General features: G+C 42.3%; 1 protein-coding gene across 6 annotated transcripts in view; it reads left to right on the top strand.

Moving 5' to 3' along the window:
• LOC147135329 (putative E3 ubiquitin-protein ligase HERC1) overlaps positions 1-23,710 on the top strand; it is a 56,214-nt gene extending 32,504 nt beyond the window's left edge. For all 6 annotated transcript variants that reach the window (XM_086053067.1, XM_086053070.1, XM_086053068.1 and 3 more), the window contains 38 exons: positions 8-91; positions 1,189-1,375; positions 1,445-1,572; positions 2,726-2,943; positions 3,012-3,271; positions 3,386-3,438; positions 3,512-3,706; positions 4,419-4,584; positions 4,655-4,889; positions 5,603-5,849; positions 6,459-6,724; positions 6,840-6,967; positions 8,385-8,515; positions 8,679-8,906; positions 10,240-10,367; positions 10,535-10,734; positions 11,386-11,500; positions 11,574-11,702; positions 12,345-12,443; positions 12,769-12,942; positions 13,541-13,825; positions 13,926-13,991; positions 14,972-15,097; positions 15,175-15,313; positions 16,089-16,270; positions 16,344-16,499; positions 16,570-16,692; positions 18,524-18,626; positions 18,764-18,933; positions 19,166-19,304; positions 19,377-19,546; positions 20,345-20,514; positions 20,640-20,805; positions 21,787-21,863; positions 21,948-22,200; positions 22,409-22,561; positions 22,664-22,969; positions 23,291-23,710. In XM_086053067.1, the coding sequence (XP_085909193.1) occupies positions 8-91; positions 1,189-1,375; positions 1,445-1,572; positions 2,726-2,943; positions 3,012-3,271; positions 3,386-3,438; positions 3,512-3,706; positions 4,419-4,584; positions 4,655-4,889; positions 5,603-5,849; positions 6,459-6,724; positions 6,840-6,967; positions 8,385-8,515; positions 8,679-8,906; positions 10,240-10,367; positions 10,535-10,734; positions 11,386-11,500; positions 11,574-11,702; positions 12,345-12,443; positions 12,769-12,942; positions 13,541-13,825; positions 13,926-13,991; positions 14,972-15,097; positions 15,175-15,313; positions 16,089-16,270; positions 16,344-16,499; positions 16,570-16,692; positions 18,524-18,626; positions 18,764-18,933; positions 19,166-19,304; positions 19,377-19,546; positions 20,345-20,514; positions 20,640-20,805; positions 21,787-21,863; positions 21,948-22,200; positions 22,409-22,561; positions 22,664-22,969; positions 23,291-23,476 (6,341 nt within the window). In that variant the 3' untranslated portion in view covers positions 23,477-23,710. The remainder of the gene's footprint in view (positions 1-7; positions 92-1,188; positions 1,376-1,444; positions 1,573-2,725; positions 2,944-3,011; positions 3,272-3,385; positions 3,439-3,511; positions 3,707-4,418; positions 4,585-4,654; positions 4,890-5,602; positions 5,850-6,458; positions 6,725-6,839; positions 6,968-8,384; positions 8,516-8,678; positions 8,907-10,239; positions 10,368-10,534; positions 10,735-11,385; positions 11,501-11,573; positions 11,703-12,344; positions 12,444-12,768; positions 12,943-13,540; positions 13,826-13,925; positions 13,992-14,971; positions 15,098-15,174; positions 15,314-16,088; positions 16,271-16,343; positions 16,500-16,569; positions 16,693-18,523; positions 18,627-18,763; positions 18,934-19,165; positions 19,305-19,376; positions 19,547-20,344; positions 20,515-20,639; positions 20,806-21,786; positions 21,864-21,947; positions 22,201-22,408; positions 22,562-22,663; positions 22,970-23,290) is intronic.
• Positions 23,711-24,027: the final 317 nt, after the last annotated feature.

Genomic DNA, 24,027 nt, shown 5'->3' with positions numbered 1-24,027 from the left:
CCACCAGAGCGGACACAAATGTTTGTCACCAGCCGCTTGCTTGAAATGGGATTCACAATGAGACATATCTACTGCGCCATGGAGGCAGCAGGTACTGCTACTGGTTTTTGTAAAGTGCCACCACAAATGTCTCTTCACATGCTTTCTCACATCAACATTTTGTCCTGCATTTGTGTGCTCTAGGCTCATAGCCTTGTTGGCTATTGGAAGCATTCAAATTCAAGGAAAATGTTTTACTTTGTACAAATAAATTTTACTTTGTACTATTTTAACCAGAATACCAGGGTACCCCGTCATCTGTCATTCTCGTTTTTTTCTTGGGAGAAAAATAGTACCTGTCTATAGGCTGGTCTGGCTCTAATTTTATCGGCGAGTCTGACTAAACTTTCAATAGCCATTACATTCAAATATTGCTTTTAATATGGCCGACTCTTCATGCTGCTTTAAAGAAGTGATTTTTTTTTTCCTCATTGCTGTCACCATTATTTATTTTTAGAAGCGTAAATGCCTGGACAATAATCTGTTGCATTAATTTAATACCATCGCTGGTGTCGGGCGGAAGCTTCCTTTTTCAACATTTGGTGAACTGAATATTTTTGTACAGATTTATACTGTTGGTCAGGCCACATGTGTGCTATTTTTATATTTTACAAATTATCAATCAAACTAAAGTGTTGAAAATGGCTTGCTCTCTTTGAAGATGCAATTTTAATGGTTGAACAAACATGCTGGGTTTTTTTTTTGGTCTCCTGAGATGAGTTTGGAGGTACAGGGAGTCCGCCTGATGTCAGTGTTCTACTATTTGACACAGTCCAATAAAAAGCATGCATGTCAATATTTTTTTATTTTTTTATTTTTCTATTTTTTAATCCACCTTTTTTCACTCACACCAAAATCCGAAACTTTTAACCTTAAAAAAAGAATGCACATTTCCAGAACTTTTTTTTCACCCAGATTTTTTTTTTTTTAAGATTAAAAGAGAAAAATGTGGAGAACATTTTTTGATATATAAAATAATGTTACCATATTTTCAGATGCATGCTTATCATTGAACGAGAGATGTAAAAATGGTATTTGCCATTTTTTTATGAAACATAAAACCACAAAGTCACAAAATCTGGTGGTGCACATTGTGCATCCATTCCCAAACTCAATGACATGTTTTTAAACTCCACTCCTCACCCGTAGATGTAGCGGGTGAGCTGGACTCTCGGACCATTGAGGTGTTGGCCAGCTGGATGCTGGAGCACCCCGTGACGGATGAGCAGCAGACCACCGAGATACCCAGACATGAGGGTGAGCCTGACACGCCATCCTCCGATGGGCCTGAGACAGTGCAGTGCCCCGAACGCCCTGCGAGTCAACCCACTGAGAGGTCTGGTTCACAAAACATGATTTCATTGTAAATGAAACCACAGGTGCTAACTGACTTAAGTATCGATAGCTTGCTGCCCGGTTTGGACTGGATAGAGCGAGAGAACTTCTTAGATGTCCACCTGACAAGAAACAGACCACCTCCAGCAAGGCGGCGGCGTTCAGGCCCATCTCAGAGGACGTCTTTTCGGAGGGCAGGTCAGAATTTGACCTTTCTGGTTTACTCCCTAAATGCGTTGTTATAAAAATGAAGAGGGAAATGAAACATTGGGTGAAAAAGTTTGGTGTGGAACCATTTTCAACTAGTAGGGAGCAACCAGCACTTTGCGTTCAGACCATACCAGTTTACTGCCTAATTTGGCTGCGATAAATGTCAAGAACAAAGAAAGAAGAAAGTATGGTGTGGAAAACGGTTGAACCCATAGGGAAATACCAGCAACCGGAAACATTGAATTCAGGACCTACTGGTGTACTGCCTACACATGTTGCAATTGAACTGAAAACAATGCCAATAGGAGAGAAACAGAAACAGGTGTGGAACTGTTTTGACCATTATAAGGAGCAAAGCAGAAGACTGCACTGTTAATTCAAACCCTATTAACTGCCTAAACAGGCGCCATGTTATGTCACTTCCGCTTTTTTTTTGTTTGCCATCTCTGGTGGATTGTACCCGACTGTTTACATTTGATTGCATAACATGCTTCTTGGTTGCTCAAAATGGTGCACTTTTGCTGGGCCATTAGGTGTCATATCAATGCCGAGAAAGAAAAAGATTGATGTTTCGTTCGGATTCTGAAGATAATTATGCACCATCCATCTGCTTATAAAATAGATGTAAGCCTCCGGTGATTCGTTGGCTTTCATCAAGACACACTTGGCCACATGTTCTCCGCTGAAAAATCAGCTTTGCATGGCGCGTATGGGTTGATTCCCAGAATGCCTTGCTCCAAGTTGCGTACAAGTGACCTATAGATGTTGAACCATTTTTAACTCCTATGGAGCTAAAATAGCAGATAGCACTGTCATTTTCAGGCCCGACGAGTTTACGACCTAAATCGTCTCCTTATTAAAGTTGAAAAAAACACAAACAAGAGAGAAATACTTGGTGTGGAGCAATGTTGAATTAGTGGGGTAGCAAAGTAGCAGTCATTTAAGCCCCCACGGCCATTGAAATCGAAACTGAATGTAAACAGTAGAGAAGTGTTTGCAGTGGAACCATTTTGAACTACTATGTAGTGAAACAACAGAAGGTAAATTCAGGCCCTACTACTTGAATGCCTAAATTGTATGTTGTTGGTCGATTACAAATAAGTTTCAACATTTTTTTCTACCTCTCTGTTTGAATTGAAAGGAATTCCAGTCTCTTCAGATTTGCCATCACCGAACCCCATCCCACAGTTGTATCAACAGAACGCAGGTGATTGGCCTGAGTATGTGGAGTTTCACCGCTTCTCCACGGAGGAGGATTCCGAGCTGGGCTACATGGATGACGTGTACCACGAGGAGACCTACGAGGACCTGCTCACCCCTTTCTTCAGCCTGGAGAGAGATACTCTTCACATAGTGGAGGTGACACATTAAAGCAACCTGTTCTCTCCAAGCTTTAAAATAACACAACCTCTGTCTTTTCCTATCAGAGCGGCGAAGAACACAATCCGATGGTGAAGTGCGAGCTGTGCAACACTCTCACCTTACAGTTCAACAACCACATCAAGCGCCGGCATCCCGGCTGTGGCCAGAGCGCCGCACGCAAGGGCTACGACAGCACCGGCGCCTACGTGGACGTTTGGTTCAAAGGGGAGTGCGGTTCCAACTTCCCGTTCTATCTCCTCTGCACTTCCTGCAGGGAAAAGTATCTCGCCGCCAACGCCAGCGACCTCAGTTCCAGGAGTGAACGGTACCGCATACACACAGGAAATTGCATACCATTATCTCCCTCTTAAAGTAGAAACTGCAGAAAGTACCAATTATTTGATTTTCTCAATATTGTTTCCACATTTATTTAATTTAGACTTAAAGGCCTGACAAGTGATCTGATTGGCCGCTTGGACAGCACCTCTGATGGTGAGTAGCGGTCCTTTTCCTCTAATAAATTCTATCATTTGGTTTTACTTGAGCAGTATTCCTGTTTGCTCAGATGACTGGGAAATAAACCACCAAGATGAGATTGACGAGGACAGATTGACAGGACTGGAGGACTTTGGTCTTCTGCTGAGACCGCTTGGCCTGAATGAAAAGAAGCTGGTGCCTGACCCCATCGCCTTCACCGAGCCCGATCCACTGGGCGCTACGGTTTATAGCTCGGTGGACCCACTGAGACATGATCCCCAAGGTAGTCTAGTTATCATTACAATCTTAAGTTGTTTAGTTGAAACGCGCCATTCTGATGAAAATTGTGTTTGTGGAATATGAGTTAAGCAGCAAAATCCACCCCTTTTTAGCCATCTCAGGGGGCGACCATTCTGTCACTTCTTTCGACTGAAAATGACATCACAACTGCTCAGGGCTCATGTAATGACCAATGATGGCTCAGCTTCAGAAAAAAGGTCAGACGTGATTGGTCATTATCTGAGCCCTGAGCAACCGTGATGTCATTTTCAGTTGACAGAAGTGACAAAATGGCCGCCCCCTGAGATGGCTAAAAACAGGTGGATTAACTCTTATTCCACAAACGTAATATTTACCAGAATGCCTTCTTTCAACTAGTGGGCTTGCATAGAGCATATTCTTGGAAAAACATATGTTTGAGTTGACTTCCACTTTAAAGTGTTTTAAAATTTTTACTTTACACTTCAAACCACCAAGTATAAAATTGACCAAATGACATCTTGAAACTCAATTTAATTTGGGGTGCTTGTAAGTCCAGTTACCACTGTAATAGTCACTTTTATGTATTCCTAAATTGTAAGTTTTTCAGTGAGTGAGAGGATAGGTTCCAAAAAATCTGTGAATGACAAACTGTGCATAGGCGGTGGTTCACTGTACAGTACTTTTCCAAAAAGGACTCCCCAATCACTGTTAGACATGCTTTTTTTCGCCACTAGGTGATGCTGTGGTGCAACAGAAGTGCTCTTTGAGTCTCGGACAGCAGGCCATATCTTTGAGGGACTCTCATGACAGACTAAAGGCGCTTAGAAGAGTGACCTCCACAGCTCAGATCTTGCTGGCATACAGCATGGTGATACGAGCCCTTTCTCAGACCGCTTGCAGGTAAGTCCACCACCACACCAGTTTTTCTGGGTTACCGTGTAGCTATTCCTCATTTCTCCCTCTTTTCTAGTCCATCCAGCGGACTGGACTCTTTGGGTCTGGCAGACATCCGCATCCTTGTGCGTCTGATGACGCTTGCCGCGGCGGGCAGGGAAAACACGTGTGCGGACAGACAGTCTGGCGGCAAGGAGCCAGCCTCGGAACGCAGTAACTCCAGCTGCCTCAGCTTCCTGACGGCAGCTATCGGCAGCGTTGTGTCCCACAGCCCTGCCGCCTACAGGCAGCTTGTGGAGATATGCACTCAGGTCGGTACGCCACAGTGAATGATTTACTCAGAGAGAGATTTTTATGTTACATTATTCGTATTGAAAATGGCTTCAGCAGATAATATTTTATATTTTTCCCATTTCAATATATTAAATATGTATTTTACTGAATTCATTTTCTATTCTTTATATTGTTAATTTTAATGTAAATTAAAAATGAAACAATAAAATAAAGTTAAAAAAAAAGATGACTTTTAAAAATTAGTCATTGATTATTATATTTATTGGCGTATTTGCACTATAAATTTGTTTTACAATATACTTGCACTATATCTTTTATACACTGTATATTTTCATATGTCTGTATAAGTATGTAAATATAAAATACTTTTTGTTTCTATTAAATGAAACAATATATGTATTTTTTTTCTAAATCATTCATTTTTTTTTTTACATTTGATATAATGATTTAAATGCATTCTGGATCAATAATTAGCCCTCCAATTAAGTATAATTAAAATAAGAAGTTCAGTTACATTTTTTTAAAAATACTAACATGGTTAGGATTAAAACAAACAAACTCTAACATACATTTATTTACTACATTAAAATGTGTATATTTGAATAAACTTTGCTAAAATGAAAAACAAACTACGAATATATAAATATGTGTTGCTAGGAGAATCAACCGTTCATTGATTATTTATTGTTAATGTTCTCTAATACAAATTTCCCTCCATTGCTTCTTGTAGGATTTGATGGCAGCAGCTACAGGAGTGCACATTTCCACTAGTGAAGCACAGCAGCGAACATGCCTAACAGTCAGTTTGGTGTCTGCTGTGACGCAGCAGCAGCAGCAGCAGCAGCAGCAACAGCAGCCGATGAGAGACTGTGGCGAGCACCCGGCATCCTTTCTGGTCACGCAGAGCCTTGTGGCTTTGCTCACCGAGAAGGGTGCCCATTTCTACAGTGCTGACAAGGCTGAACACGAGACTCATGGTGAGTTATTTAAACTGATGAATGGTAAGCTCATATTTTTTAGTTATTTTAAAAAAATGTTGATATTTCTGGGGGGTATGAATGGATTAATGGCATTTCCGGTCATTTCAGTTGGGAAAGTTGATTTGAGGTATGTGTGATTTGATTTATGAGCGTGATCATGGAACAAATTAAACGGGTAAGTCTAGGTACTACTATATTTGGAATTGTTGTGATTGTGATTATTCTTCCAACGTATTAATCACATTTGGGAGCATTTTTATACCCAAAAACACACTAATTTTTGCTAGCTCGTCTATTCTTAGGAACATTTTTCATATATTTTAGGGATCTCAAGCATGACCACCTCCTCACTCCAAGTGGGACCCCCTTGGGTGTGAATTCTGACGGCTCGCACAGGGGATCTGCCAAATTTTAAACTGTCATCCTCGACAAATGGGTGACGCTAAATTGCAATGCTTTATTGCCCATGTCCTCTAAATGTGGGCCCACTATGGCATCAACTCATCAATGGACCGCCACCTTAATGAGGACAAGCACTGAAAATGGATGTATGGATAAATAATAACAAATACAATGGAAATAAATACTTGAATCTTTCCAACCAAGATGCAGGACACCAGGGGCTGTCTTCCACCTGCCTCTCCGGGCACCGTGGCACAAGAGTGGGCCCTCTCGAGCTGGCCAACGCTCTGGCGGCGTGCGTCCTGTCCGCCATGCTGAGCAGCCAACACCGCCAGTGGGCGGCACGGCGGCTGGTGCAGGCTTTGGCCGCAACAGGGCGGGACGGACCCGGAAGAGCCCAGACCTACAGCGACCTCGCCGGCGATCTGCGCAAATGTCCTGTCAGGAGGCTGGAAGGACACTATAATAAGGTGTGTGTGGGTGACCGAGGGCGTGGAAGCGACAAAGAGATAGTGGAATTGAATCGTGCAAGTGAATCTTGAGAGTGGGAGAGAATTTGGGTTGTTATTTTTTTGTGTTGTTTAGGTGGCCACTTGTTTGTGGAACAGTGAGCAGAGCCTGCTGGCTACTTGCTCCCAGGATAAAGTGGTGCAGCTGTGGAGCATCAGTGAGAACAACGCCCAGTTGCACACCACCTTCTCCTGCATAACCAGGTAATAGAAGTTGTACAAAGTTGCAAGAAAACTTAAATAGTTTAAAAAACTACTCATCCGTTTTGGATGCCTGACATTTAACAAGTATTGCTTGTATTAATAGTCTTAAGTTGTGATCAGAGCTGGGCATTACAGCCTAAAAATATTTAAAAATCCAATTTTGATCGATTTTCTTACAGTATGAAATAGAAAACGCAAATGACAATGACATTTAAAACAAAAAGTGTCTCCTCTTCTGGGATTTGCTTTATTCCTCCTGATCAAATCAAGTTGGTCGCCTCAGTACTCCACGCTAGTACTTTCTTAGTTTTTTCACATTTTTCTTTTCTCTGGTAGAGGCTACCAAACAATGTAGATCGAAACTGACAGACATTCCAATAGCTTCATTCCACTTGCCATTAACTTCTTTTTCAGTTGACGTGTAATTTGTTAGTGACACTTTTATATGTCTCTGTAGTGTCATTATTATCGTATTCATCGTTCTTGCTCTGTCACTTGCATCATTTGCACAATTTGATCAGTATTATCGCACATTTTATATTGCAAATGACTCTTTTTGTACTTTATATGTTTGTTTCTGTCTGAGATGTATATTTTGTTACACAGTAGTCTTTTTTTGCGGAATGCCTAGAGTGACTCCACCTACCAGAGAGCAATTATTTTTGTTTTCAACGTAATAAAGATGATTCTGTTTTTCATACCAGACAAGCTCCAAAACATTTTTAGGGAGCATAGTTTCCCCAGCATTAACTTCTATCATCTTTCACAGACAAACTTTTTTTTAAAATTTACATATAATGTGAAAATAAGCGTTTCCTCTTAAAAAATGTTTTCCTATGTTTCTAATGTTGCACATTATAACTACATACAATATTCCGCCATCCCGTAATTGCCTTCCACCAAGCTCCTTTCTTCTCATATGCAAAACAATGAAAATTATTCCTGTTCCTCATGTTGTCTGTTTCTTAGTGAGGAAAATAAGATGCTATTTTTTTTTTTTTTTTTTTTTTAGTCACAGGATGGGCCAGAAAAGTTGCTAAATGTTGTTGGAAACTCTAAATGTCCTTTCCGAAACTAACTCCTCTGTGTTCGCAGCCATGTCGTTATTGTAAGCAGTGCACATCAGTGGGGTTGAGGCAACCAAAAATAAGTATTTAAAAAAAAAATTATTATGATGAATACATTTGAATTGATCAATAATTTATACCCTACTTCTAATAGTTATTTCTCTAGTCAGTTTGTTTTACTGTATTGCTCATGTTATACTGAGTATCCGGACCTTTTCTTATTTAACTGTAAAGTCTATGGTTTCCATTTCTATGGTTTCAGTCACACTTTTTTTCCATCACTGATAGTGTTCTGTGGTGCTATCACACTAAAAAAACGACAATACTTTCATTGACCTTCTTCTCTGCAGTAAAACAGACAGAACAAGCTCAGAGAGGGCAGTCATATGTCATCACATGTCATCACCCGTGTACTGGAGCACTGGCGGAGACTTCCTGGCTGCCCCGGAGAACAAACACATCACCATCATGAACATCAGAGGTAAACGTCAGGGCCTTTTTTTTGTCTCCTCAGTAGTAGCGAATTAGAAACTAAGATTACTAAGCATAAATAGACGACCAAAATTCATCCTCATCAAAACTCAACAAAAATCTGTTTAGGGTATTTGATCATCGATCGCTGTGTGTCTTCTGGCTATCTGCAGGCTCTCACTGTCACACGGAGGCTCAGTCATCCCGGGTCACGGCGCTGTGTTGGGCCGCAGCATTTAGCTTGTGGCTTCTTGATCAGCCCGAGGCTTACAAAGTCCGACCCACCGAGAGCTTGCTGGTGGGACGGCTGGACGGCTCTCTCTGCTGGCTGCGTGTCACCATGCAGGAACTCGACTTGCTTGTGAAGACCACCGAGCTCACCCACTGCTACAGGATGGAGGGTGAGGAGACACAGACACTAAAGTTTATGTACAGTGATTCCCCTTCTTAATAGTTGGGACAGAGTAATTGACCATTTTTTAAAAGCCCATTTTAACTCTGTTGATACCCAAGACATCAGCACCTATGATGAGGTGGTGTCTTAGGTAAATTAATGCGTAGAAACTTAAATGAGTTGGCTGCAAAGTATTCAAGATTATCTTATATTCTGTGGAGATGGCAACTTTTAAGACTATTAGTGTTCAGGTAGAGTCTGGTTTGTGATGCTCCATAATGTTTTGTTTGTCCATGTTCGTGTTCCCCTCCAAAAGTATTGCAATGGTGAGTTTCTTTCATTTTGCTGCAGACAATAAAAGATGAATCTGAGTCAAGGGCTCTGCATGTAAAACATGTAACCGACATGAAAACAAAATAGTTGCATAAGGTGGGAGGGCTATGCGCAGTATTGAAGATTATCTTGTGTACAAGCTTTGTATGCTCATGAAATTCTGGAAAATTAATGGAAATTGAAAAGGCAATTCGCAGGTCCTTGAAAAATATATATATATTTTTTTTAAGTCCTGGAAATATTACATGGATATTATTTAGGATGCTTTAAATGTTAATAAAATGGTGCAACATGCGATTGAATTTTGAATTGACACGGAAGTGCAACGTCATGTTAATGCGTGTTTTAGGCGCCTCAGTCGACCACCAACGAAGAAGAACAGTGTGCTGCCGGGCGCTGTGGCACAATCAAATGTGTGGTTTAACTTTGTTAAAATACATGATTAGTCAAGTCAGCGCAACACCTCCAATAAGATAATATTGTGCAAAGGAGATTGCACAATTATAATGGTTAAACAACTCTGGACACATAGTGTAGAAGTAACGGACTCCCTGTGACCCCTTCAGCCCAGCACCTCATTGAAGAGAATCAGGTTAGTAAAACAGTAAATAGCTGACAAGTTAAACTAAAATGGTGGATTAAGTTGTTTTCAGTAAGATCTACAATTAGAGACTCCTTCTGTGCTGCTTTCCTCATGACAGGGTTCAAATGAGTTTAGCAGTTACTAATTGCTTCTATGAAAGCAGGCAGTCACAGTTGTCCTTTGTTTTTCCTGATGAGACACAAGAGGTGCATTTTTGAGGAAGGTGTTTATGTGTCTTAATCGCAGGGCGCGTTGTCTATCTATTGGAGCGAGGTGTCCAAGAGCAAAACCACTATTTAATTAAATCTAGCACTGTAATCCAAACGTTTTTTTGTGTATTCCACCAAAATCCAGTGTATATCTTGACATGTAAAATTCCTACAATATATTTGATGGGGTGTTCCGGTCCTCTGCTCTTTTCCAGCTCCGCAGTGTGTGGCATGGCACAGTGACGAAAAACCATTTGCAGTCGGTTACCCAAGTGGAAAAGTCCTTTTGGCGACTACTGAGACCTTTGAGAATGAGCCCTTAGTGTTGCTGTCTGTCTACCAGGTGAGGCTACAGTATAATTAACTTGCAGAGGTGGGAAACCCACAAATTGTATTCATAAAAACTGAACTGTTCCCTGATGGGAACAAGATTCTCCACCTCTGCTTTAAAGTAAAAAAAAAAAAAAATCTGAATGTGTTATCTCATCTGAGGTTGAATTGTACATGCAGGATGGTGTCACTTCCCTCAAGTGGGATCCGACGGGGCATCTGCTGCTCTGTCTGGGCAGGTCGGAGGTGGTGAAGATCCTGGGACACTCAGGCGGCGCCTGGGTGACGTTCCACTCCCTCGCGCATTCCGGCATGGTCAACGTCGCCGAGTGGTGCCCGCTTGCCGGCCGAGCCCCGGACCCCATGCTCATGATGGCGGCGTGAGTTTCATCTCCTCGGGTTGTTAATCTGATAATTTGTTGATCCTATTTGAACTCGGATTCTCACTAAAGCAGCAGCACGTCAAAAATTGCTCAAGTTAGTTACATTTTGGAGTCTTACCACATAAGTGTTAATCCACCCGTTTTTAACCATCTCTGGGGGCGGCCATTTTGTCACTTCTGTCGACTCAAAATGACATCACACCTGCTCAGGGCTCAGGTAAAAACCGATCACGGCTGACCTGTTTTCTAAAGATGAGCCGTGATTGGTCATTACCTAAGCCCTGAGCAGTTGTGATGTCATTTTCAGTCGATGGAAGTGACAAAATGGCCGCCCCCTGAGATGGCTAAAAAGGGGTGGATTTTGCTGCTTAACTCAAATACCACAAACGCACTGTAATCAGAATGACGTGGTTCAACTAGTTAAACATATTCTTGAAAAAAAAAATGTGTTTGGGTTGATTTCCACTTGAACGATTGTTCGTGAGTGTTCCAGTAGGTCCGGACGTCGTCACAATGTTGTGTGGATCCATGTTAATGTTTGGGGAAGCAATGCCACTCAGTCCCCCAAATATATGCCTCCCTATTCCCATTGAGAATTTCACTATTTGTGGAAATATTTTTTTTTTACTGTAACTCTTGTCCTTACAGAGGTTGTCAGAATGGTTCTGTGCATGTGTGGACATTGCCACAAGGAAGTGCCGCTGTGCCTCTGCCAACCATGCCGAACAGTTCTTTGAGAGAGCATAGAAGCTCCAGTGTCATGGTATATTTAGTCAATTTTATATCTAAATAATATTTAATGTCAAGATTTTAACAGCAAGGTTGTTGTGTTTTAGGAGAGTGCAAAGTGCGTGTTTGTCCTTCTCGGTCACATCACAGCGGTGAAGTCCCTCTCGTTTTGCTCCAGCGGTCTGGCTCTGGTTTCTGGAGGGATAGGGGGGCTGCTCAACATTTGGTCCTTACAGGTCGGAGAGTATGAGTCACTGCTGCAGTTAAACAATACATATAGCAAACCACCGTTTATTGCAGCGGATATGTTCAAGACCCATGCACGATAAATTCTGTGATGTATAGACCATATTAAATGTTTTATCATTTTAATTCCCCTCCCACATACTTCAAACACAAGTTATGTTGCGTGCTTGCTACAACATTTTATTGTCAATCCAAGTTGAATTTTACTTGAAAACTGACACATAAAATAAAAGAGAAATAATCAGTGTATATTTGAATACCAAACTGTTCTTACCAAACCATATAAGGTCATAGATGGGCATATGGAAATTAGCATAGACATTACAATAATTATGACCTGGCAAACAACTGCTACTTAGTAGGGGACCTTCTCTGCTTCGTCATTCTCCTCTTAATTGTGCTGCATATACATCCAGTCAAGATCAGTGTCGCTTGGCATGCTGCGGCACAAAATGGTACTGCACTTTAGCCGCACAACTCTAAAATGTCGACTTTTCTGTATACTCTAAAAACCCATAAAAAACAACCACTTAAAAATCTGTGACGTAGCGAGGGAAAGAAAGATAAATCACAATATGCTGAAGTGGGGGTTCACTGTAGTTTTCATAAGAGTGTTATGTGTGTGCTTGCAGGATGGTTCGGTGTTACAGACAGTTACAGGTTTGGGATCAGTCGTCAGTACTACGTGGATCCCCAAAATGGGTGTCGTCGCCTGTTTTGGGAGGTCAAAGGTAATTTGGATCATTTATGATTTATAAACGTTAATGTACGCATCATAGTGAGCTAGTGGTTCACATGTTTGTATCACAGTCTAAGGTTTTCGGTTTGAATCTCAGCTAAACGTAAAATTTTCATCTTCTGGGGTTTTCCCCGGATACTCTGGCTTCTTCCCACATTCTAAAAATAGGCATATTGTTTTTTTTGTTTTTTTTTGCAACCTCTCCCAAAATATTTGGTGGAATTCTGAAATGTATTGTCTCAAGGGAGTTTTACTTGTGAATTTCCATTCGAGATGATGATTGCTTAACTTGCCAGTCACATTTGTTCCCCACCCAGGATGTCTTGTTGATCTGCTGCACCCCCGACTGGATCAGTCAGAATCACGTGCTGGCTTCCTGCCGCATGGTCCTTAGAAGCCAGAGCATCCTGGGTCTGCATCGGGCTCCTTGTTTAGCAGTGCTGCTGGAGAGGCTGCCCCTGTTGCTTCAGGAGCAGTATGCCTACGAGAGGGTAACAAAACCTCACAACATTTAAAGCAAGCTATACACACATACTGACATCATTTCTTGGCTGATTTAAAAAAAAATGATAATAATAAATAAAAACCAGCAAGTGTGTTCCTGCTTCTCTTAAAGTGTGTGGTGGCCTCCAGGTATTCAACACAATGCACCACACATCTATACTGAATGCCGACAGTTGTCAGCCTCCGCCGCCTGAACCAGTTGGCTGTCGTAGTACCAAGACTGACCTGTGAGAGGTAGCATTGTGCCACAGGTCATCCAGACCAGTCTAGTCAACCCCTGATAAACATCAGGGGATAGGGACAGAGCCCTGCCACAAATAGTAAATACTGCAAGTAATTGATGCCCCACCCCAAATGGGGGTATTGGTTATTTTTTTATTTTTATTTTTTTTTATTGCCTGTATTAATAGTTTAAATATAGCACAAATTATGATCTCAAAACGCTTTCATATTATTTATAACACATATTACAAGTAAGGGAAAATGCTCAGTTTTAGCCTGATTGTTGATATGTTTGCCCCCGCTTCAGATGCATGTTTGCATCTTATCAATCCAGGTGACTTTGGCCATCTCTTCCTTATGCAGGCCCACGTGGTTGCCGGTGACCAACTGGTCCACAGTGCCTTCCTGCAGAGCCTGGCCTCCCTCGCCGTCGGTTTGTCCCTAGAGGAGCACCTGTGCCATTACCCGTGCCCACCGCATCACGCCAACCCCAATGCCCAAACTTGCCTGGCCGAGTGGAGCTGGCTCGCCACCTATGCCACTACCGTGCGCAGTGCTGAGGCTATTGCCAGCGGCATTGTCTTTCCAGTGACCTTTGCGGTTCCAGAGTTTGAGGAGGGGGATGAGGATGAAATCTCAAAGGCCCTGGTAGGAGACAATTCACCTTATTACACGCAGATGACAATATCATGTCAATATTCAGTGGGTCATTTCAATTGGCTATTGATACACTTGTGATATGTCTTAGGACAATAGCAAATGGAGCTTCAGGATGGATGAACAGCTGATGTCCTGGGCAACCGTCCGACCGGAGGTAATCATATATTATAACCTTTTTGAAAATTCTTGTCACAAGTGGGAGGGACAGTTTCAAGATTTCTGGACACTCAGTATGGGGAAACCCAGTCAAAAGGAGGGTAGGGATGTGTAAAAATTTGAAGTGTGGGATGGGTACCGTTAATTTGACATCATTGCCTGTTAAACCTATCCTAGCTTCCACACCAAAAAGTGATGGTTTTTGTCCTGGGTATTGGTTAGGTTTTTTTTTTTTTAAACCTAATTAACTGGGATTCAAATCTGTGTTGTAGTTTTACTTGACTTTACACTTTTTTTTTGTACTAGGAGCATAGTTGCCCCTAACTTAATGTTTTTGGAGCGTAAGTAATAAGTAAACTGATTTGCAAAGTAAATATTCACACGTATTCGACACAACATCGACCCCAACTTTAAATACTACAGTTTAAATACTAAAAATATAAAGTTATCATTTAGACTGGCAGTGCAGATATTATCAGCAAATTTCGCACTCTGTGCATGTTTGTGGGTGTCGACAACAGAATTTATAGTTGAGTTGAATTTTTTCGCCTGACTAAGGTGCAGGCAAATCTTTAAATCAGTGTATAAAACTGGGTTAATGTTTTTCCTCCCCTCCCTCCATGGGAAATGGTGTCAGATGTGGAATGCATAGTTGACAAAGCTGTCTCTTTCGCAAGGGCGTTGGACAGGTAGATCAACTCTGGACACCAGGGTTGAATTCAGAGGTATCCAAAATCCGGTCCTCGAGGGCCACTATCATGTTTGAGATGTTTCCCTCCTCCAACATACCAGATTCCAATGACATTCCTCCGTGAAAATTGGTGTCAGACATGGGATCGATTCTCGTAAGGTCATGTTAGCAAGTTTTTAAAATCAATAGAGCCGTGTTCACATCCAAGCGGAAGACACTACTCCTTTGCCTCTTTGATTAATATACTTTAAACTTAACTGGAGATCTCATGGACCACTTTTCCACAGGACTGGCAGCGAGGGGGAAAGAGTGAAGTGTACCTGTGGGGCAACGGACGTTATGGACAGCTGGCAGGAATGGGGACCAACCCCATGACGCCTACATTAGCGCCCTCTCTGCTCCAGACACAACAGGTAATGTACTGTACCATTTGCAAGACACCCACCCTCAATGACTGCAGTTCCTATATCCCCTTTTGGCTGTCTTTTAGGTGGTGTGCGGTCAGAACTGCACTTTCCTGCTTCAGTCCAATGGAGCCGTGCTAGCTGTTGGGGAAGGACAGTATGGAAGGCTGGGACAAGGAAATTCTGATGATTTATATGTCCCTACTATTATCTGCGCTTTTCAAGGTAAAACCTTGACATAAAATTGACAATCAAAGTCAAATGTGTGAAAATACTCATGATTTCAAAATGTTAGCAGGATCCTAACATGGTGCCCAAGCACCGTCTAAATAGGAAGGTAGTTCATTGGTGTCAAGGAGTTATGCTGAAGGGATGCGACTGAGACAAGCCTTGTATGTCAGGGAGGAGCTAAATTTAGCCTGGGTTGTTAAAGGAAGTCACAGAGTCTTTACTGCACATTTACTGTAAATGCGTTCGGTGCATATTTCTTTTCAATCAAATAATCTGGAAGCCGTTTGTTTTTAAGGGTTATGCTGTAGGATGAGTTTCAAATGACATATCACTGACTTTAAAATCGTAGTTTGTGGTATGTCTGTAGGTTAAACTTAATATAAGAGATTATCAACTTTATAAGGGGGGTCGATTGCTCATGTTTTTCAATATTACTGTAGCGTTTTTCAAGGGACCTAGGGACACTTAACAATAACTTGGGTTAAGAAAATGTGTGCACATGCACGTGTGTATTATTGATGATATTTAGTGTATGCTTTGTCAACAGATGTTCCTTAAGGATTTGTTTTTTTAATGGAAGGGAAGCCGCATCACTGATTTTAACGGAGAGTTTTTGTATGTTATGTTCATGAAAACTATGGATTTTTTCAAATCAATTTGTCAACTAAAGGCCTCCACGCCAGTTATTACCTTGTTCCCTTTGCAGTTCAGTTAATAAGTACCACCAGCAACAATATGAGAAATTACATACATTTCTATTTGTGTACAGGTTACGTGGTGACCCAGCTGGTGACGTCCTGCGGCTCAGACGGACACTCCATGGCGCTGACCGAGACAGGGGAGGTGTTCAGTTGGGGGGATGGCGATTTCGGGAAACTAGGGCACGGCAACACCGAAAGGCAGAGAAGACCCAAACAAATTGAGGCATTGCAGGGGGAAGACATCGTTCAGGTGAAGAGCATATAATTCCCAAGTATGTCTAAAATTGTCTTTTACTGAAAAAATCGTTTCTTCCTCGTTACAGCTCGCGTGTGGTTTCCGGCATTCCGCCGTGGTGACTTCCGACGGGAAACTGTTTACCTTCGGTAGCGGTGAATCCGGACGTCTGGGTCAACGGTCAACATCCAACAAGATGCTGCCGGAGAGGGTGGCTGCACTGGAGGGTTACCATGTAGGACAGGTAAAAACCTTTTGCTTGGCTCTGAACATTGCAGATGAATGAAATGGCATGAATGGTAATATTTTCTCAGGTGGCGTGTGGTCTCAACCACACTCTGGTCTTGTCTGCGGACGGAATGATTGTATGGGCATTTGGAGATGGAGATTACGGAAAATTGGGGACTGGTTCATCAACAGCAAAATATTACCCGCAGGTATGTTGATAACAGTCTACCTACTGTAATGACCTTGCATGTGGGAAAGGCAGTTCACGTCATTGTATCCTATAGCGGCAGGGTCTGGAATGTATCCCCTGCAATAACCGGGTGTTCACTGTGTATTACAATTTAAAGGGGAAGTCAACCCAAACATTTTATTGCAGTATATGTTCCATGCAGGCCCACTAGTCTAAACGTGCCATTCTGATTAATATTCCATTTGTGGAATATGCGAAATCCACCCGCTTTGACTGAATCAGAATCAGAAAACCGATGAGCCGTGATTGGTCGTTTTCTGAGCCCTGAGCAATTTCAATGTCATCTTCAGTAGACAGAAGTGACAAAATTGCCACCCCCTGAGATGGCTAAAAACGGGTGCATGTTGCTGCTTAATTTACAGTATATTCCACAAATGCAATATTCATCAGAATGCCGTATTTCAACTAGTGGGCCTGCATAGAACATATTCTGGAATAAAATATGTTTGGGTCGACTACCGCTTTAAGTGAAGTGAATACTGACTTTAAAGCAAAATAAAAATGGCAAATACGCAAAAAAGGTAGCGATACAACCAAAGTGGATAGCAGACTGAGTGGAACAAATGAGCAGAGCTGGTCCGTCCATCCGTCACTGACGGACGCCCGTTTTGCTGACGGTTGACGAATGACGGGAAAAATTCAAAAATAGACGGACTAAGCATAGTCCGCCGTTCGTCTGCAGTCTGTCATTAGTCTATTTTTCGCGGCAAGGCTTCGATGGCCGCGTGGAGGAAATTAGTGAGTTGTTGTTGCTTGGGGGACAGATTTGAGTGATGGACCAGGCTGTGAACAGGCTTCCAAAGCGCAGTGAGTCACTAATTCTGTTCAAATATCGTCCATACTGGCCTATTAGACCCCCCGGAAAAAAGGCGAATGATGGACGATGGAAGGGTATCCCACGCTGCCGATGGATGACAAATAACGGACGCTCAATTTTTAGTAAAATGTCCAACTTGGCAAATAGGTTGCATTGTTCCTAGGAACGTGGAGAACACATCTAGAGGAACACAAATTGTTGTTAAAGATGATGTTTCCACAAAAATGTACGATCATCTTTAACACTGCACGTAGGTATTCATTTACAACATGTGGTGAGACTCCACACTTGAATTTAGAATTTATCCGAGGGACAGCAATAGGTGCTGCTGTGTTGATTCGCCACAAACGGGCTCAGTAGTCAAGTCTGATGTCCGTGTGACATTGATGGTGTCTATGAACTGGTATAACAACTAAAGGAACTAATTAGAGGCACCTATCCTCACAACGTTTTTCTAGTTCAAGTACAACATTGTCCTCATAATATTACATCATTCTCATATGATTTTATTCCTTTAAAAGTGAAACTTTTTTCTCATATTACAACAAAATTCTGGTAAAATTACAACTTCATATCTGAACAAATATTTTTTCACATCATATTATGATAAGATATATTCTTGTTAAATTGTTTTTTTTCCCCTAACGTTATTCTCATTAAAGCAATATTTCCCTCATATTACCCCTCATCCTCATTAGATTGACTTTGTTCCCCATATTGCAACTTTATCCTCATAAAATGAAATTCAATTCATTTAAAATGAGAAGATTTTTCTCAGAAAATTACCACTTAATTTCCTATATAATATTTAAGAAACATTCATTTTTGGGATGCTGATATTTATTTGTGGGAATGCGGAATGCAGTCAAAGTAATGATAGTCGAACTATTTTGGCCTATTTTGGGCCTCGACACCAAAGTTTTGAAAAATCCAATTCACAGTGTTTACATGTGTTTGTCGTGCATGTGTTCAGAAAGTGGAGCAGCTGTGTAATAAAGGAATAAAAAAGGTCAGCTGTGGAACTCAATTCTCTGTTGCCTTGGCCTCCGATGGACATGTGTACACATTTGGACAAGGTAAATTGAATATAAAGACAATACCATGCATGCATTTGTATATATTGTTGTTTCATTCTTACTACCTGGGACAAATTCCATGTGTGTGTTTTACATACTTGGCCAATAAAGATGATTCTGATTTGTTCATCTAACAGAGCGTCTGATTGGCCTGCCGGACTCCATGCTCAAGAACAAGTCATGTCCTCAGGTGGTTCCGGCCCTAGATGGACACTTCATAGAGGACGTGGCCCTGGGCTGTGAACACGCCCTCGCCCTGTCCTCCACCGGGGACGTCTATGCCTGGGGCTGCAATAGTGACGGACAGGTAAACTTTATGAAACTTGTCCCATTGTCTAAAGTCCACCGAGGGCCAAATTATATTTATGAAAAAAAAATGCAACAATAGATTAACTCTTTACAAAATTGGTGTAAAAATGTTGCTTTGTATCTAGCAGGAAGGCTAATATAACTACAGTGGCCAGTCGTATTTTTAATACATTTTTAAAATTTTATGTTAAGCTCATAAAGTTTGGTGCTCTCCCTCATGCATTTTCCAGCTTGGTTTGGGACATTCCAACCCGGTGAAAGAGCCCACACTGGTGACGTCTCTCCAGGGGAAGAACATTCGACAGATCTCGGCGGGCCGCTGCCACAGCTCGGCGTGGACCACGCCCTCTACCTCCGTTAAAACCTCAGGTTTAAAACCTCACACACTCCCGCGGCTCGCTAATAGTTCAGCTTTGATACTAACATAAAAATCCTCTGTAGGTGCTTCTGGAAAATTCCAGCTAGGTCTTCCGCAGTGTGTCCCTCCCCAATACAACACTTTGAAAGGCTGCAGCCCTCAACTGCTCAGCATGCGCCTCAGGGTGCTGCACCACTTCTCTGATCTCGTGTATAAGTCGTGGCGGCTGCTAAACCTGGATGCCAAGAATATGGTAATCATGTTTCATATTAGACCTTTACGAAGAAGGGAATAAAAACCCTCTGGTGTCAGGATGGGAGCATGATGATTTGTTTGCCAACAATACAGACCATCTGGATTAAATCAATATATTTGGGGGAATAAAAATCCAAAACATCTATGATAATTCATAGTTTGGTCGGGGCAGAAATTGCAGATTCACTTGTACTATGATAAGTGCCTTACACTTTATACTCATACAGTATATTGTAAAAAGAACTTTAACTTGATGGTATATGTTTGGGGTGGGGGCTATAAGTGATACTGTCAAGGTACATTATCACAATTGCCTTCATATAGAGATAAAATCATTTGTGATGTCATTTTTTTTATCCTTTCTCTAAATGACCCTGAACCAATATTTCGATCAATATTTTGGCTCATATTTAAATGACACATTACCGTATTCGATAAGTGGTATCGTACAACACATATTTTGTCCCTGCCTTAAATGAGACCGTACCATGAGAAATATAATTTGTTATAGTGTGATATCAATGTTTTGGCTCACCCCTAATTGATTTAGCGTTGTGCCGTATCGCGGTACTTCTCCCCTAAATGATACTGTTCCATGAGAAATAACGATGCAGGATGTCATGATACTGAGATTTTGTCCCACTCCTGTGAGACATACCAAATTAACATCGCTATATGCGTCCGTCCCCTGCATTATAATGTGCTGCGTTGCGATCGTATCACAGTATTGATATTTTTTCCCCCAACCCTGCGCTGCTGTATCCAGTCTTCACTGTTTTTTTTGGTCTCCATTCAGGTGTCTACTTCGAGGTACAGTTCGGGGACAACAGCTATTGTCCGTGGTGAGCTCAGAGGTCTTCTATCACCTAAAGTCAACACTCTGCCTTTGGTGCGATCCATTGGCAGAACTATGACCCAAGGAAAAACGTACGGGCCACAGATCACTGTGAAACGTATTTCCACAAGGTACATACAATTGTCGGTTGAATTTAGAAGTTACTAGGAAGTTACCTAGACTAGTCTTTTACATTAGTCAGCTGCAATACGAGAATTTCACGATGCTTTTGTGTTTGTCCCTAACCAACGTGCAGAGGGCGTTCCAGCAAGCCCATCTTTGTGCAAATTGCCAAGCAAGTGGTAAGCCTGAACCCTACGGAGCTGCGACTACCGTCCCGAGCATGGAAGGTCAAGCTCGTCGGCGAGGGAGCGGATGACGCCGGCGGAGTGTTTGACGACACCATTACGGAGATGTGCCAGGTAAGAAAAAAAATGCGCACACACATAACAACGCTCGAGTCCAAAATGTTTACACGCTGGTTTTCAGTGGCATTTTAAATTTGGGAGTTGAAGTCAACCGAACTGTTCCAGAGTTCACTATCCCACACAAAAGCCATTCCTTGAAGGGGGAAGTCGACCCAAACGTTTTCTTTACAAGAATATGCCCACTGGTCAAAACATGGCATTCTTATGAATATTGCGTTTGCGGAATATGAGGTAAGCAGTCATGGCTCAGCTTCAGAAAACAGGTGAGCCATGATTGGTTGTTACCTGAGCCCTGAGCAACTGTGATGTCATTTTCAGCCAACAGAAGTGACAAAATGGCCGCCTCCTGAGATGGCTAAAAACGGGTGGATTTTGCTGCTTAACTCATATTCCACAAACAATATTAATCAGAATGCCATGTTTAGACTAGTGAAGGTGCATAGAACATATTATTGCAAAGATTTTTGGGGGGTTGACTTCCCTTTTAGTGGGTCTTGTTTGGATCCCATTCTGGCAAATGTACAAGGACCTCCTCTTCAAGCAGTGTCTGATCGATTGGTCGGTGCGAACCAGGGTTCAGACACACCCGTTCAAGCGGCCCTGGCCCACTAGTCTGGTTTCTACACAAAATGCTATTTTATTTCATTTTCCGAGACCATTTTCTCAAGTGATCTCAAGTCTGCTTGGTTGTGCGCACTGAGATGCAGGTGATAGTGTTCATGCTCAACTAAAGGAAATACGTAAACAGAGCAGTGTTACCAGAGTGTGATTGCCGAAACCATTTCTTCAAGATGGACCACTTGTTTGATGCACACCAGGATTCGGGTGATAACATTCGCAGTTTCAACACTGGGAAGTTGTCGGTGTGCACCTGAGTTTGGATGACAGTGCTTCAAGCGTGTCCAACCCAACTGCTCTAGCAGAATTGGTATTAAGTCAACCTTAAACTGATCAATTCTGTTGTGATTTGTGCAGGAGTTGCAGTCTACCGTGATGGACCTTCTGATCCGTACGCCCAACAGCTTTGCGGATGTGGGAAGCCACACTGACAGGTAGGTGCACTTTTCTCCAAACTCAATCACAGTGTCCGGTGTTCCGAAGGTCCATTCTGAAGTTTTGTTCTCGTGTCCCAACAGGTTCCTGCTGAACCCGGCCGCTCTCTCCAAAGATCACATGGTCCAGTTTCGCTTCCTGGGCATCCTGATGGCAGTGGCCATCCGTACCAAGAAACCTTTAGACCTGCATCTGGCGCCGTGGGTGTGGAAGCAGCTTTGCTCCATGCCACTTGGAGAGCCTGACCTGGAGGAGGTGGACCTCCTCACCTTCCGCACCTTACAAGGCATTCTGCATTTGGAGAACAGCGGAATCACGGAGGAGAATTTCCACGTGGTGAGATGTCTCGATTTGTTCCCCCGGTTTTCAAATGCCAATCAAAAAACGTGACAGATTATTTTATCCAACACCCCAAAAAAATTTTTTTTGTCTCAGACGAAAAGTCAATGAAATGATGAGTAGATGGAAAATTAAAAAGTAAAACAAAAGCTGTCAAATCCCTTTCTCTCGTTTTTGATGAATGTTACCGTGTCTCCTTGTGAAGATGATCCCATTGGATTCGTTCGTGGCCCACAGTGCAGACGGAAGGCTTGTGCCTGTGATCCCCGGAGGCCAAAACATTTCCCTCAACTTTTCCAACCGCACAGAATACGTGGAGAGAGCGCTGCAGTACAGACTTCATGAAATGGACTCTCAGGTTTGAAGCAAAGACAGTAGTACTGTAATGTTTGCAATATTTTCACCCCAGCTTACTTCTCCCAACTGGTGTTCACAAGCAAATCCGACGTCATTTGTCCAGGTGGCGTCGGTCAGAGAGGGCATGTCGGCCATCATCCCTGTTCCGCTCCTCTCCCTGCTGACCGCCCAACAGCTGGAGCAGCTTGTGTGCGGCCTGCCCGAGGTATCGGTGGAGACGCTGAAGAAGCTGGTGCGCTACCGTGACATCGCCGAGAGCCACCAGCTGGTGGCCTGGTTCTGGCAGAGCTTAGAGGAGTTCACCAACGAGGAACGCGTGCTCTTCCTGCGCTTCGTCTCCGGCAGGTCCCGGCTGCCGTCCAACCCGGCCGATATGACGCAAAAGTTCCAGATCATCAAGGTCGATCGGGTGAGTCAGGGCTGAAAAGGGATGCTTGATCCTCAAAAATGTATGATATAATACCGGTACATTAATTTAAAAAAAATCACGGATCCTATCAATGATGTTACTGATAGATTGGACAAATTATGACATTACTGTCGATCAGTGATTTTCCATAAAATGCAAAATATCGACCACTCTTGATCCACTCGACCATATTGGTGTAAAGTCTGTTATATATTGTATTTTTTTTTTTAATGTATCATAATTTTAAAAAGCATTACTTTTGAATGATCCTACTGAATTTCCCTTCTGTGAGTCAATTAAAGATGATCATCTCTCCCGCAGCCTGTCAACGGCCTGCCGACAGCCCAAACGTGTTTCTTCCTGCTGCGTCTTCCGCCATACACAAGCCAGGCGGTGCTGGCAGAGCGTCTGCGCTACTCCATACACAACTGTCCCTCCATCGACATGGACAACTACATGCTGACGCACAACACGGAGCCCTTAGAGACCTCTGACACCGAGGAGTGATGCCGCTATTATATGCACTTTTAACTTATTTTCCCTTTGGATGAGTGTTGTTGTTTTGCATTTGTGTGAGGTATCGTGTATTTATTGCAGTGCTTGAACCAAGAAGCCACTGGGATATAGACTAATATTTCTTATCATATAAGCCACTGAATCAATGTGCCTGTTTGAAGATGTAATTTAAGGATCTGTCCAAAGTAGGCATTGTTACTGTAAAATAAAGAGTGCTTACTTGTAGCTTGTTTTTTTTTTTAAATTGACACTTTACTTTTCTTACAGATTTGAGATTTGAACCCCCAATTATGTCAACTTTGCTTCCTTATGAAAATGGTATGTTATTGTTATTTATTGCTATTAATATACAAGTAAAATATTGCAATGCTTTGAAACAGCCCCCTGAGGTTTAAAAAAATGTTGCTTTTATCAAACTGTGATGATGATAAAGACAGAAGAAGGAATTTAACTATCTTGGGGTCTTGTTTACGAGTGAGGGAAAATGAGGCAGCAAATCAACAGGCAGGTTGGTGCAGTGTCTGCAGTGATGAAGATTTCAT

This window comes from Filicampus tigris, chromosome 15 (genome assembly GCF_054856515.1).
Source record: "Filicampus tigris isolate MCC_2025a chromosome 15, RoL_Ftig_1.0, whole genome shotgun sequence".
Lineage (NCBI taxonomy): Eukaryota > Metazoa > Chordata > Actinopteri > Syngnathiformes > Syngnathidae > Filicampus > Filicampus tigris.
Note: the sequence above shows the minus strand (reverse complement) of the source record. Positions and strands in the feature narration are given on the sequence as shown.